At 48.9% G+C, this 16,086-nt stretch overlaps 1 protein-coding gene across 1 annotated transcript in view; it reads right to left on the bottom strand.

Annotated features, from left to right (window-relative positions):
- The window catches only part of ADCY2 (adenylate cyclase 2), a 378,985-nt gene that overhangs the window by 23,231 nt on the left and 339,668 nt on the right, over window positions 1-16,086 (bottom strand). Inside the window, exons 19-20 of the mRNA XM_074356066.1 lie at window positions 14,640-14,724; window positions 9,452-9,610 (exon numbers count right to left, since the gene is read on the bottom strand). Of these exons, the coding sequence (XP_074212167.1) occupies window positions 9,452-9,610; window positions 14,640-14,724 (244 nt within the window). The remainder of the gene's footprint in view (window positions 1-9,451; window positions 9,611-14,639; window positions 14,725-16,086) is intronic.

Raw genomic sequence — 16,086 nt, 5'->3', positions numbered from 1 at the left:
CCAAAAGTCTGTTTTCTACATCTGTGAGTCTGTCTCTGTTTTGTAAATAAGTTCATTTGTGTCCTCTTTTTTCTTTTTTGATTCCACATATAAGTGGTACATAGCACTTTTCTTTCTCTTTCTGGCTTACAGAAATTTCTGGCTGCACATGGCATTCTTTTACTTTTGCATGGCTGAGTAGTATTCCATTGTAAATACACCACTACTTCCTTATGCAGCCATCTGTCGATGGACACTTAGGCTGTTTCCATGTCTTGGCTGTTGTAAACACCGCTGCCATGAGCACTGGGGTGCAAGTATCCTTCTGAATCAGAGCTTCCTCTGGATGTAAGACCTAGTGAAATTCCTCAGACTACTTACCCACATCGTATTAGACACCAATAATAATGCTCAGGATATCCTTTTGTTTTTAAAAAGAAAGAGGCACACGGCTCTTCGTCCATAGGCATGAGTAAAATTACAGTGTCCATAACTGAAATGGTGTTTCCATGATTTTCCCAACATACAGTGAAACCTTCAAGTTCAGTGGAGATTTCAGAAAGGAAGGGTGGCCATGTGGGCGTGGGGGTCTGCTCTCCCATGGGTGCTGGCTCCTTGGGGCCCTCGCATGGTCTGACATGGGCGGAGTGGCCAGGTGCCAATGTGGGTGCCAGACACCTGGGAAAGGCCCCCCCTACCAGGAAAGGGGGGACAGTTCTGCTAAACAGGATGGCGACCTCTGAGTGGACGAAAGAACGCTAGTGACTGGCGCTTCCTGTGTGCTGGGCAGAGTGAGGGCATCCACCCTGCGTGAATGTGACCCGTGTGCTCTGCTCTCCAGGGCACTGAGAAGAATCCCTTGGCAGGGAGCGAGCACTGCACTGCACTCCAAGCACCACACTCCGAGGTGTGATGCCCTCTCAGAAGAACCATCCTTCCTCCACCGAGGTCTCAACACACAGCGACCCATGGCAGGTCACGACTACTTCCTGGAAAAGCTAGACTCATCTTCCTCCTGTTCTCAGGGCCAGCCAGCCTGTGACGCCTTCTGCCTCTGCCTCTGCCTCATTGTCGGTATAAGACACATGAGCAATACAATCAAGGTCTTCCTTTTCTACGCTGCTGTCAGCGTGGGTGAGCTGGCTCTCTGTGCAGACCTGCACTTCCTCTCTCTGAAACATTGTCTTTGTGAATGCTCATCTCCTGTGAAAACAGCTGGTGGCACGTGTCATTGCCAAGTTTAGGTTCCAGTGACACTGGCTAAGCCAGGGTGGCAGCGCAACAGGGGAGACAGAAAATCCTAGAAGCCTGTTCTAGTTAAAAATGCCAGTTTCACAGGAGTAGCATGAATGCCAGTGACTTCCCTATTCTTAATGAAAAGAAGGCAAGGATATATATATGCTGTTCCCTGCATTTCCCCAGTGTCTGCTGACGTCAGCCGGAGGGACCCTCTGGGGAACGGTGATGATGTCCAGAACACACACGAAAATCACCAGCCCTGCGTGAGTGCCCGCTGCATGGCAGGACATGCACGCTTCCCAGCACTCTCCAAGCACTAACTTGCCCCTGACGGCAAGCCTTTCCTTTTATTCTCAATCTGCAGACAGGGAAACTAGGCACAGAGCAGTCGCGTTACTCGCCCAAGGTCGCAGTTATCCCATCTGACTGCAGAGTTCACTTTCACAGATGCTGCACTTGACAGAGCACCCTGCGTCTCCTAGATGAGCAGAGATGTGCTGCCTGGATTTAGGGCAACGGGGGCCTAGATTCACTTGCAGGTCATGTCACTTTGCCCTTCTCCTTTCCCCTGGGGTCGTCAAGAATGTCTGGAGAGGAGATAATGAAACGCAAGACTGAACTGGCAGTTTGGACATGCGGGCTGGTTTTAACCACCTGGGGTTCAAGTCCAGTCAAACATCTTCAGGTTGACACTCTCGCATTGTCCTCTGAACTCCTGCCCCAGAACACCTAGGTTGTTGACACTGAAAGGGGTCTGATGCATCATCTCTTTCCATGATCTTCAAATAAGAATGCCTGGGAGAGTCACCAGTGGGGCTTTCAAGGAAATGCGACCCAGGCCTCCCCAGTGACCAGCTGAACCCTGCCCCTGGTGTGGGCTCCAAGCCTGGGCAGCTTTTTGAGATGCTCCATGGGTTATCCTGCTGTGCAGCCTTCATTAAGAACCACAGGACAAACGAGGAAATGGAAGTTCAGGGGAGTTAGAAGACACACCAAGTCTCCTGTTGGCTGAGGGGCCAGGACTAACCTCTGGAGTCCTGGTCTGGCACTCTGCAGGCTCCAAGCGCTGCTGGGGGCTCGGACTGCAGGCTGCAAACCCTCAGAGAAACACCAAGGGTGAGTGGGGATCTCTGAGCCCCTGGTCCCTGGCTCTGGTATTCCACAAGACTGCACTTGAGAATCAGGGGAACCTCACAAATAGGAAGCTTTACAAATTCATTAGAGCCAATGAAACCTGCAGGGCTTAGAGCCCTACCCTAAATAAACTCATGTGAGGTTCCCTCAGGTCTTCGGGTTGGGCTTGGGGCCAGAGAGGACCACAAGCTGATTGGTTGATGACCTGAGCTTCTTTTCTACTTCTAGAGGATCTGAGGGTGGGGGCAGGGCAGGTGGGAAGCCTTTGAGGAGAGTTTGGAATTCAGGGTCTAGCACAGGTGACCTTCATCCAGTGCACAGGTGACTCTCATCCAGCACACAGCTGCCAGGAAGCATTGATGAGCTTTGGAACTGGAAGGAAGCTTAGACGGCATTCAACATTCACTCACATGTAACCATTCTGCCCAAAGAGCTCAAGTAATGGAAGAACAATCACTAAGCAACTGCATTTCTGTGCCCACTGTCCTTTTCAGTTTATTGAGTGGGACTAGTTTTTCCCCAACTCTGGATGAAAACTTGGAACACCGTCATGACACTTCTTGTTCTTCATGGGTAATATGAGTCCCCTCGTCAATAATTTAAGTGTCTAGTCCAACAAGAAGTCAAAAATCAGATCCCGACTGAATGTCTGGCCCTCGACCTCCCCAGCGTGGGCCTGCGGTGGGGGGGGGGTGTCTGCAGGGTGGGAGGGGCAGGGTTGGCTTCTACTCTCTCTCCTCCTCATGCTTCCACCCTGACCCTCCCCAGCTCATTGGCCAGGTTTTCCAAAGCACCCAGGGGTGGAGAACAGAGGAAGAAGGAAGTGTCTGTTGGAGGAGGGAAGTGTCCCATTAACTGCATCATGTTCCCTGGGAACCTAACTCTGGTGAACAATTTCCTGGGTGACTGAAGACTCCTTGTCATTCCCCCCATCCCAGGATTTCTGGCTGAGGTTCCCCTGATGTGGACGATGCACTCCCCGCCTACTCGTGACCTCTCTCTCTGCCCCCAGCTCTCTGGTTAGTCTTGTAGCTTCTCTGCTGTGGCCCATTCACCTCTCCAAGCAGCTTTGCAACACAGTATTTAAAATGACCCCATGCCAACTCTCTCTCTCTTGCTCAATCCCTGGGAACATTCGGTGTGCTTTGCCCTCTAAAACCCTCACAGTCCCATTACATCCCCTCCTGCAGCCCCCAACTCTCTTGTCCTGGACCTTCAATCAGCCCCCGCCCCCTGCATCTCCCACCTGTCAGGAGCTGCCTGTCATCTGTGTCCCCCAGATGGAGCTGATTCCCTAGGACTACACAGGGATCCAAGGTGCAAGGTACACATCCCAAGCTAAGCAGGTCTGGTCCATTTACGAGGTCAGAGGTGAAGGGGTGACTCCCCACAGTCCTGCTAGATGCAGGCTACCTCTCACTACATTCTGTCCAAAATCCACCTTCCAGCCTCTACCCTCCTGGCTCTCGTGTCTCTGAGAGCGAAGGGCTGAGACTTGCACAGTGCTTGCATCTGTAAATTCTGCACGCTGTTGTGCGCCACCTTGGGAATATGAGACCTACTGTCTCTTGGGGTCACAGGCTGACCCACAAAGCCCCACCCCCCACCACGAGCAACTGCCGCGTGCCAGGCTTCACACCAGGTGTCAGGGACACAGAGGACAATTCAAGCCCTGCCTTAAAGAGCTTACACTTTAGCTGGAGAGAGAGAGCAGATAAGAGAACAGGAGAACAAAGTGTGATGAGCGCTGCTGACTCCAGCCGTGGAGATGTCTGCTCTGTGTGCCCTAGGAAACTGCCAGAACCACCGCCAGTGCTCAGGGCTCCAAACTCCAGGGCCAGCGCTTTCTCTTGCTGACTCAGGCCATAGTGAGGAGGCGTTCCCACCTGTCATACTGCCCCCAGGTGGCCTGGGTGCTAACTGCTGGGCACCCCATCCCCAGTTGTCAGCCAATGCCTAGTTTATTCAGGGGAGTCAGATAATTAGAAAGCATTAAAGCATCTCTTAAGACCCATGGTGCTCTAGCCTGGCTCTATAAGGAATGGGTTAAGGGACCCACCTGGGTGCTGGGGGTGGGAGGGTTCGCTGGGAAGGGGAACTGTTTTGGACTTCCCCCGGACCCCAGTGACATCTGCGTCTTGTTCTGATCAAGCCTCAGCTCTCCCGGAATGAGGCTGCCTGGCTCCAAATCACACACAATCCTTTCCCCTGGGGACTCAGCCAAAGGACCAGTGGTGACACAACACAGTCTTTTCAACAAGTGATGAGAGCTAGCTTGGATGTATGCTCAAGGGGCCTCTCAGACACATTTCTGCCAGGACACAGCAGTCCTGGGAGCAGGCTTTGTAAACCAGCAGGCGCCATCTGGGCGCACAGAGCTCTGGCCCCGGGGCGGGAATGGCCTGTGGGCCTGGACCTGGCCAGGATGCTCAGCCGCTGATGGAGAAGCTTGAGAAAGTTTTGAGTAAAACAAATGCCCTGGGGCAGGAAGAAAGGCACCTGCAAACAGCAGCAGCTCTCTGCCCACAGGCCCGGAACACAGGCGTAGTGAACACCTTTAAATCAAAATAAATATCTTTCTGGAATTATTGTGATCAAATCATTCTTCCCTTCCTACTTCTGAAGGGAAACGAGTTTCCTCTGTATGTGCCTGCAGAGGGCAGGGGAATCAAGAGGACACACCAGAAGGCTCTTTGTTAAAGGTGGGTCCTGCCTGAGGTCATGTGTCACGTTTCCAAGGAGTGTTCCAGAAAACCACAGAACGTTCACCTTTACTGGGGGACTGAAAGCTGAGACCCTGTCTACCACATGCTCTAAAAATAACCCTGGTCTGGTCTCTACATTCAGAAGTGGTGAGAACTCAGCCTGCCCCACGGACAAGGAGCTGAGGCGGTGGGTGCTGGCGGGTGCAGATACGGGGCAAAATGATTATGTCCTTGGCTGTCCACTCTGCTCAGGCCCTGAAATCTGGTGGGAAGATGTCTTCCTTGACAGCTACTGACAAATTCCAGGGCGCAGTGATTCTCAAGTTTTGCGGAAGTCTGGGACACTTGTTCAAACGATAACTAAAACTGAGTGTTTACCGCATGCCAGGAACTCACTGCTCTTAAGACTTTTGAGTGAATTACTGCTTTTAAAATTGTTACAGCCTTTGTGAGGATGGGGCCTGAGGTCCCACCGCTAGGAAGTGCTGGGCCTGGGACAAGAGCTTTGCTCTCAGCTGCCAAGAGGGGCCCAGCAGGTGAGGAAGGCCGGCGAGGGCCCAGGAAGGGCACTTTCATGGGTGCCTCAGGCATCCCTTTATTGGCGAAGCCCCACCCCTAGGTGTAAGGACCTCTGTTGTCCCCAGCATCGGTTGTACTCTGCCACACCCAGTTTGGGTCTGGACTCCTCCAGGAATGGTCCCACTCCAGGGACTGCACGTTCAACAGTAAGTAGAACTTCCCCTCCAGGAAGCCTTAGGGGGGTGGGGTAGGGGGAGGAGAGAGAGTTGGGCACATCTATTTGGCTCTGACGCTGCGGGAGAGACCTCAGCACCTTTTAGCTTCAGGAGGCAAAACCTTCAGCCTGCCTGGCCTGGGATCACTGGGTCAGGGAAGAGGGTTCTTCTGCCCAGGGACCAAGCCCACCGTGGACAGGAAGGGGCGACCGAGACAGAAATTAGGCAGCCAGCCCGTCGGGAAGCCAGAGGGATGGGACAGGAGTTTGCTATGCACTCAAAGGAGTCTCTTTATAATAACCTTGTCATAAGTATTTTGGGGAAAATAAAAACCAAAGCAGAAATAAAACCCTCCCTTCTGAGACTCACGGTGGGAGCTCTCAGACCCTTGAGGCAGGGGGCTAGTGACTCTCCCCCTAGGCCCTCTGTGATGGGCTCTCTGCTGCAGCCAGGACTTCCCCACGAGGATCGGAGCGACAGCATCTCCTTCAGGACCTGCGTGCTCTTCAGCACCTGGAGGGCAACGCTGCCCTGCTGAGCACGCAGGGCCTTGGGGCAGACAGCGGTGCTGCCCCATCATTTTTCAATCCCCAACATTTGCAGTGGCTGCTTGAGTAGCTCCCCACTTCCCAACTCCCAAATATTTCACCCGACCAACAAAAACTGGCAGTAAAATATGGCAAGTCACAGCTCAGGGGAGCTCTGTGTCGTCTGCAGCCCACGGCTGTGCAGAATGAAGACATCACTTGAAGGAGGGTCTCACGGGTCTGATGCCTCCAGTGGAAGGATCAGCGTGTGTTGCTCTCCCCTCCCGAGCGATGTCAGGGCAGCAGCTAGAGAATGCAAACCTAACGCTGCCCAGGGAGTCGAGGGACCCTGAGCAAGACCGGAGACCCCTAGTGTGCTGTTAGGGAACCTGGAGCTGTTTGAGGCAATAAGAGTATGAAAAGCTTTGAAACTGAGCCCCTGTCCATTTTTCTGCAGAGCAGCAGGCTGCCTGGGTCAGGGGTGTGTTTCCTGAATGAAGGAACAAGCCATCTTCACGAGCCACAGCTGGGAGCCCGGTGAATGGTGCTGATGTCTGCGGCGGGAGTCAGTTTAGTGCCTAAAGTCAGGGTCACGTGCACACACAGGCGTGATGTGGTCATGCACCAGGCCCCCAAGGAATTCGCCTCTTTTATCTGACAAATGAGGCAACAGAGTACAGAGCTGGTTTCATCAAAATGTGCTGATTCCTACTCTGTCCCAGAAAAGTTCCCCAACTGCCCGAGCGAGCAGCGAGGTGGAGCCTGGTCCAGGCTGCAAACCCGCTGCGCAGCCCTGCCCCCACTCTGTAGCCATCTGGGTGGTGGCGGGAGCCCACTGGGTGGTGGAGGCTGTAGGAGATGCTGTGCTTGTGTTTTAATTATTAAAATAGCATCACTGATGAGGGAACTTGGAAGGAATGGTCACCTCCGCCTTGGGGCACCCAAGAGTTGTGTTAGTGGCATAAAGGTCACTGGCCTGGTGCACAGTAGGGCCACTCAGTAAGCGGATGAGTCCTGGGTGCTTTGGGGCTAAGCTCCCTGCCAAGTGTGTCCCACCCACGTGGACCTAAGACTCTGGGTCCCGCCCTGTCAAATGCCTGCCTCTGCTGGAGCGACACTTGGTGTGACAGCACCATGTCAATGTCCCACACTCCACCTAAGAATTGCACAAAGAAAGGCACAGTTCTCCTCTGACGGAGGTGGAGGTGGGGCTCATGCCGGGACGCAGCGGCCCCAGTTTCCACGGCAGAAAATGCTGGGATGAGGATTCGCACCCATGCTGTCCACCTCTAGGTTTTACTTTCCATCCTACCTGCCTTTCCGTATGATTTCCCAGGGGGCAACAGTGTTCAGATGCCTGCTTAGAGTAAGTCAAGCAAAAAGGAAAGAACAGAGAGAAACAGAGATTTCCCTGGTCTGGCGAAGGGAGATGTCAGGAGTGGGCAGGGGAGGCTGGCAAGTCCTGAATGGCTGAATGCGGGGCCTTTCAAGGTCTCGAACAAGATGCTTTCTCGGCATCTGGACAGAAGCAGCCCCTTGCAGCCTGGAATGGTCTTTTCCTCCTCCTCCCCAATCTCCCTAGTTTCCAGCACCTTCTTTTCAGGTTCGGAAGTCACCTGCTTACGGTGGGGGCCCTTCTGGACTCCTGCACGTACACAGCCAGAGCCTTTGGAGAAGACAGGATTCCTGCCCTCTCCTGGGGATGTGGCCTTCTTGTCCTGTTCATCTCGTATCCAGGTCCACACCAGCCTGACCACAGGGCAGGGGCAGCATTAGGCACCTGGTGAACTTACAAACCGAACTGACAGCTAGACATATAGACACAGAGAAGCTCTTATTTTGCTAATGAAAACAGATGGCTCCTTCCTAATAGATGCAGTGACTTCTTCATCTGGGACCAGCAGGTAAGTTGCTGAATAAGGTACAGAACGCAGAAAACCCCAGGAAAAGAAACAGGGAAGTGAACAGGCCACAGACAGACCGGCTGGGGCCCCTGGACTGGCTCCCAGGGAGACCAGAGTGATAATGTCCAGCCCCTCACAGTTCACCTGGCACTTTCTACTAATGCCAACTTTACAGAAAAATGCCTAATGCCAACTGCTACAGAAAAATACTGTTGCAAGCCTTCTCGCTCGAGGCTGCTTTGTACATCAGAGTAATCAAGGTTAAGCGTATCTATTAATGAGTTCTGGGTCCCTCATGCACTTGCCATCCTCAGTGAACATTTCCTGAGAACACAGGCTGCACCTCACCCACCTCTGAAACTCCACAGTACCAAACACAGGTCTTTCACTCAAGGGATGTTCAAAGACGCGTTTCTTAAATGAACACAGTCGCACTGTAGATACATCTGCTGACTCTTGTAATTTAGTAACATTAAAGAAAACTCTTGACATTTCATAAGCCATTTCAACATCGAATCGACATGCTAAACTTTCCAACTCTAGTTAAATATCCATTCTTTCAGATGCTCTGTGAAATTCCCATTTCCATCCATTCATTTGATATGCTCTCGTGTGGCTAGCTCCTAAATTCTGTCCCTCTCCTATCTCTGAATTTCTAAGACCCTTAAAAGGCTCTCAGGGAGGTGGTGAGCAGTGAAACGGTGGGGGTGGGGATGCATGGTGTCATTCTGCCTCTTTGGCTTCGATGGCCTGCTGCTAAGGAGCCGTCTTCTCACACCAGGTAGAGGGCGGTGGCCAATTTGGGAACATATCTGGAACCCCAGTGCCTCAAATGCTGCATTCGGAACTTTACATGATGGGGAAGAAAAACTAGGAAGAGTGAATCAGCTTCATGGTTAGAGGTTCAGAGGCCCTTCTAACTCGCATTTTCTTCTGATGTCTATGCGGCCAATCAATGTCCTCCTGCAGACGGACCCATTCAGGCCGATGTCGGACATTTTTAACATCGAGGTGTTTAAAGTGCCACAGGCCTCTGGGTCACTGCCCTCAGCCTCCGCCCCACCCAGCCCACGCCCTTCCCTGGTCACAGCCCCTCCCCACCGACCCCAGGCCCTCCTCGGCCCCGCCTCTCCACTTGCCCCGCCCCTCTACCAGCCCCGCCTCTCCCTTCCACTGGCCCCGCCCCCCTTGTCGGCCCCGCCCCTCCCCACCCACTGCGCCTCTCTGACCTCATTCTTCAGGCTCCGGGCCAGGAAGTGCTCAGCCACGTGCGCAGGGAGCACATTCTCCAGCAGCACGCGGTTCAAGTTCTCCATGGTTTCTATCTCCTCCCGCTCTTTTTTGAACTTGTTCTTCCATAAGAAGTCTAACCTACAGTAATATTCATTCTGTTACAAGAGGACACAGAGGTAAAGAAACAATAGGCATCGTGTCCTGCCAGAGAGTGGAGGTTTTAAAGAGTAAATAAAAAGAATGAAATAAAACCTAAAAAAGAACCCCCCCCCCAAACAGAATTGTCACCCTCCCTGCCAAGCCCTCTGTTCCCCCCAGATCTCTCTCATTCACCCTGTAACATGGATTTGCAAAATGCAAATTAGAGAAAGAACCAGCCTCAGAAACAGAGAAAATAGCTATCCTGGAAGCTTGAAAGCAAAAACAACAGGAAAACTTCTTACATAGTTATGTTAATAAGTGGTGGCTTGAATTAATTTTTGAAAAGAGGCGTGATAGAATATAAATAATGAATAAATGAAAAATAGAAAGCACATTAGCAGAGAGAGTGCATTGTTTCATGATTTGCATTTAAAAATAATAGTGTCATTTGTGGCACTTTGCCTTTAATATCTGAAAATCAGTTTTCCACTACCACAAATTATATAATTACGTCTTCATTGAAAAGTATGTTTTTTCATTTGGGATTGCATTATACTGAGAGAATGACATTATATTTAGACAACAGTTCATTTTGGTATCATTTAATTAAGATGGTGCCTGCTAGTAAAAATGTATGTGTTCAAGCTTTATGATGTATTAAAATTCAGTGTTTAAAAAAACTAGCTGTTATTAACATTGGAAAAATAGAAAGGCCCATTTACCATCACAGGGTCTCTTTGGTTTGGCATCATTCTGTGCCTGCTATGATGTATGTAATTTAATATAATGAAATTGCCTTGAATGAATCTTCCTGTAACAGAAGGGGTGAATAGAGAGGGTGTATTTCAGAACAGATAGTAAGTTATTGACAAATAAATGCAAAGAAGAACTAAATGCAGGGAGTTTGTTTGATTGGTTTGATGAGTTATACCAATGACAGCGCAAAACAAAGCAAAACACACATAAATGGCTTTGCATGCACTGATGGCCATTAAAAAAAATTCACATTGCGAAACCTGAAAAAACAATTATCATTCCCTGATTAGGTTTGATTCAAACTACGTATGATATACTCAAAAATTACTCCTGTTACTCTGAAAGGCATTTATTTTTAGCTCATATAACAAGACATTTTTAAAAAAAATTACAAAAGAGTTATTTTTAAAGTCTGCCTATATTAAAATTTTACATTAATGCCACATTTTCCACATTCTGTATTTATGGAAATCATGCTGTGCTCTTACTAGAAAAGGCCTCTCACTTGGATAATAGATTATTTATCTGGATTTTTTTTTTGGATAAATCAAAGTGGTGTGGCTGGTTAAACTAAAATGACAGAAGCAATCTATGGTGAGGCACTGAGAAGACACAGGTATGCACTGAAGATCAGACAAAAATGAAACATGTGATGAAACCAAGGAGCCCGCTAAGGCAGGCAACAAGCCGAATTCGTGTAGTGTAAGTCTGAAAGCTTTCCATAAGCCATGCTGAGTGGCTGAGGTCTCCCAAGTGCACCATCCCCTGCAAGCGTCCTGCAAGTCTCCTACCGAAGGAATCAGAGCACTTTGGGACCAGCCACATTGGACTGAATGGGACACTCCGCCAGATCTTCACCTCTTATCTCTCCAGCCAGTGCAGTCTGCTGTAGAGCCCTCTCCTTGATGTACAGCTACCTCAGAAACTCACGTGGAGTCCCCCGAAGGAAGACAAATGTTTATCCCAAACCAGCTGTAGTGGATTTAATCATGTCCCCAAAAGATAGTTTGAAGTTCCAACCCCCAGTAGCAGATGTAATTAACTCAAGGATCTCAGGATGGGATCATCCTGGATCTAGGGTGGGCTGTAATTCTGACGACGGTGTCCTTGTAAGAGAAAGGAGAGGAGGGTCTGACCCAGACCCAGGGGAGGCTGTGTGAAGAGATCCAGGGAAAGGCGCTGCCTCTGTGACCGTGACTCAGAGCAAGAAAGAGCTCAAGAGGAGAGCTTTAAGGACTTTCTTTTTGTTATTTTTTGTTGTTGCTGTTTTTTTTTAGGGGGGGAAGTAGTTAGGTTTACTTGTTTTATTTATTTTTAGAGGAGGTACCAGGGATTGAACCCAGGACCCTGTGTATGCTAAGCATGTGCTCTACCACTTGAGCTATGCCCTCTCCCCTGAGAGCTTCAAGGACTCTGTGCCACTTCTACTCAAACAGCCACCCTGCTTCGTGACCCCTGGACCTCAAATCTCCCCCATCTCTCAGATTCTGTGTGCCGCTGCTCCCCCAATTCCCAGGGGCCCATGTCCCACTCAGGGATGCTGAATTTGCTCTTCATCAGCTGTGGCTTGATGGGTAAAGAGTAAGAAGAGTCTGGAAGAGGCATCCAGACCACATCTGGGACCCTGACGACCCTCACTGCTGTGTTTCACATCCCAGCACAGCCCTGTCTAGTTCTGAGGAACTGAGCTTACATCTTTCTGCGTGGACAGAAGTGGTCCCCGGGCCAGGGTGCAGGCGGCATGTGATTCTGCTTTCTCTTGGATTCTCAACTCTTGCACACAACGACCTTGGCTTCACTCTCAGGCCACTCGACTGCCTGGTTCCGTATCCTGAGTGAGCCCTCCTGGGACACAGACCCTCGACAGCCGTGTGCTGCCCTTTGAACTTGGGTGAAATGTAGGGGATCTTTCTTTTTCAAGAGGCCCTTGAGTTGGCATTTCTACAGAAACTAGATTTCACTGCAGAGCGTGGTAGTCTAGGATATGTGTTACATTTTCATTAAGGCTTCTTAAATATTTAGAGCAATATTTAGCACAGAAATTTTCTCCAACAGCAAGGACACTGCCATCATTTCAGAAAGGACACTCATGGGGCAGGGGAGCCTTTAGGGCAAATGATAATGAAAATCAGTTGCAAAATGTCTGTGCAATTCTTTAAATTGTTTTTTTCCCCTTAGGGGGGTGGTAATTAGGTTTACTTATTTAGTTTTAATTTTTTTTTTCTTAATGGAGGTACTGGGGATTGAACCCAGGACCTTGTGTATGCTAGGCATGCACTCTACCACTGAGCTGTACCCACCCCCTTTAAAACAGATTCAGAAAATAAAATAACTCTAAGGCCATGAATTCTTTTGAAACTTGAAAACCTTACTTCAAGTATCAGCTGTTTGTCTGTAATACAGTCATGTTTCCAGAAGGGTGTCCAGAAGCACTAAATCACAGACTTCACAGTTCTTGTTGTCCCAGAAGACTTGGGACCTTAGAACCGTTCACTTAATGATTCTGGACCGATGGTCAGCCTCCTGGCTCCTCTCAGTATGTCCTCGGTGGGTGCTGGTTAAAGGACTGTGAACATGATTACTCCTGCAGGGAGTCATAACTCTAGGTCTCAAGATGGACATATTACTTATCATCACATTAGTGATGAAAAAGGAATGGCTCCCCGTAAGGCTGGAATCAACACTATTGTGTTAAACTGATGCCCGATCGTAATATTGCATCATAATATTGCATGCTTTTGATTATTTACCTTAAATCAATGAGAGAGCAACTGATCAGTGAGCAGCCATGGGATTCAACATTTGTGTAGTGGCATGCCCTGTGTGTTACCTCGTGATCAATAACAAAGTTGGGAGAATTCAGTTTGATTCTAGGTAATTACAGTGTATTACTGTGAAGCATCCTAGTGATGATGCTGGCAGGAGAGACCACAGCGTAAAGCAGTAGACCCCGCAGAGGGACGGCCATGCTGTCCCGAGGAATGATCCTCTAGGTGACATCCTGCAAGGAAGCCCAGTTCCTTCACATCACATTGTCGGGTTTCCAGAGGGAGGATGTGCCCTTTCTCTACGAGTGAATGCAGAAAGCTGACCAACAGTAGAGAAAGCCAGGTAGCCAGAGCGACAAAGGAAACCAAGAAAAAAGAACAGGACATGGTCTAAGGGGTTAATTGAAAGATGCAGGCTGTCAGAACTCAAGCCAAGGAGCGCAGAACCAAACATCTGGGACATCATGACAGGGGCCGAGATGGGGAGGGCGGGGGGAGACTGGGGTCCTCTAAGCTCTGCAGCGGGACCTTAGCACTGCTCTAGGGAGATTGTTAAGAGCTGCACTGTGGGCTTGAGATTGGTAAAGTCTGCATGGTGGGCTTCAGGGAAGGAAGACCCTTGCCCTACCCAGCAAGATGGAAGGGGACGGCGTTCCCAGGTGCTGGACTGACTGTCACAGATCTGGACTCTGCCTTGACTGTTCAATTATTAACAGATTCCTACTGGGGAGAAATGGAAGCCAGCCCCAAACTCCCAAGTTGATGGATTGCCTCTCAGATAATGTAACTGTTGAGTGATGTGCACATAATTCAGTTGGCACTGCCTCCTCCTTGGTTATTTCCAAATAAATCACTTCGTTGTTTCACACTGTCCATCAGAGAACTGAAAACAAACTTTAGTTGAAGCACAGCCACCTGGGATGGGATGGGTCTTCAGTCTTGGGGTGACTGTCCTTGTTTGCGGGCAGAGAAAGAACATTGTCCTTGGAAGTCCTGCACCCACGGGCTCCATTGGGAGGCCAGAAGCAGGTGCAGAGCCCGAGGAGGAAGTTTCATTTGCATCACAAAATACAATTTCTGCACAGGGGACCATATTTCTAGGGAAAATTACAAGTGACAGCAAAGGTATTTAATACCCACTTCAGATAAGCAGCAGCCATGCTTTCTGAAATGCAGATGAAAACCCTAGGCAAGGGGACATTTTTCCAATTAGCATCTGAGGGAATTCTTTCGTAGGCTTACAAAACCTACATGTTTATTTTGAGACTTAACAGAAGTTCCCTGATTCGCATTTCTACTGTTCACAAAGTTTGCCTCTTAGGGAAAAAAATAAGAGACCTCTCCTCTTTATCCAGATCCAAGCACACACCTTGCACTCCCCACTCGTCCCTTAGGTGATAGGGTGATGCCGATATCTCAACACTTGTTTGCATGTAAATAAGGGCGACAATGCCCATCAGCAAAGTGTTATTAATACAGCACTTTAGAGACGTTATATGAGAAAAAACAGACTTCTTACCTGTCTACCCAGAACAAGCAGTGTGATGAAAAATATAAAGAGAGACACTGATCCCATGGTCTTAAGGTCTTTCCAAATGCCTGGTCTATTAAGAAAAACAAACAGACGAAAACAATACGACAAAACAACATACACACAGGACTTAGAATTCGTGTCTTAGCAAATTTCAGAACCTCTACTGCATGGATACATTCTGCTCCAGCCAAATGCACACACATTTCAGATATACCTGCAAATCCAGATTGCATCAAAAGATGACAAAATAATCCTTATCTGAGAGTTCAGTAAAAGAAAGTCTTCCAAATTAATAGAGAGTTCTTATTTTATACTAAGCTTTAGCAAGCAGAAAAGAATAGCTGAATAGTAATAATATTTTCTTTGTATTTCTGGGGTCAACATGGATAATCTGATATATGACTTCTATTTTTTTTTAGAAATTATTCACAGAAAGAGACAGTATGCTAGAGATTAATAATCATGGGAGACAAAAATGAAGCAGGGAACTTAATTTTTACAAGCTACTCTGGTATATGAATAATAATACACGTTCATATAGCTTTCTGGAAGGCATCTATTTTTTATCCCTCCTTTCATAGAATTTTGTATCACAAAGTCGTAACACAGATGGAAACCCTCGGTCAAGTGCCCCATCTCCCGTTAAGTCCAGGCAGACATCAGGAACCCATCCCTGCCCAAGTTCTCACAGTGCTGGCTGGGGCCCTCCATCCTCACCACAACCTTCTAGGCAACAGCCACCCACCTATCTTAGCTGCCATGTGTGGTGGTCCATTTTATGTGTTAACTTTAAGGTTCTGTTCTTCTGGAGAACCCTACCTAATACAGCATCCAAGGAGAAACCTAATGCCGTCCCCAGGGAAATCCTGCATACGCGGACCAATGATTATTTCCCACATGTAACTGTACTGAGACTTGAAATAGAAAAGTTGACTACACATGAACACCATACCACATAAGCAGCCTAGCTCCTATTTAATCAAGCATAAATATCAGGTAATCAGCTTCTGCTTGTCAGTTGAACTTGCTTTGAGATTTTCCCGCTTCCCCAGAGAAGGTTCATGGGCTAATTAATAAGAGGAACTGATAAAGTCCTAAAGTGCTCGGGTGGGCTTTGAAGTCCGTCACCCACATTGGAATCCTGGCTCCCTCCAGCCTAGTGAGCTTGCACCCCTCCAGACCTCACTTTCCTCATCCGCCCCCGGGGGCACCAGTACCCACCTTACAGGCTCTCTTGGTCACCTGGTCAAAGATTCATGTACCTGGTGCAGAGCCTTACACACAGGAAACACTTCATAAATGGCACTCACAATTCTTAGCATGAACTACACGGTGATAAGAAAGGGGATGGAGCGAGGAAGCCAGAGAAGAAGATAAGAAAACGTGGGCTGGTGAATATCATTAACAGAATGACAGATCCCTGTGCAAAGGA

The sequence above is a fragment of the Camelus bactrianus genome, chromosome 3 (genome assembly GCF_048773025.1).
Source record: "Camelus bactrianus isolate YW-2024 breed Bactrian camel chromosome 3, ASM4877302v1, whole genome shotgun sequence".
In the NCBI taxonomy this organism is placed as follows: Eukaryota; Metazoa; Chordata; class Mammalia; order Artiodactyla; family Camelidae; genus Camelus; species Camelus bactrianus.
This window is presented reverse-complemented; position numbering and strand designations above follow the sequence as displayed.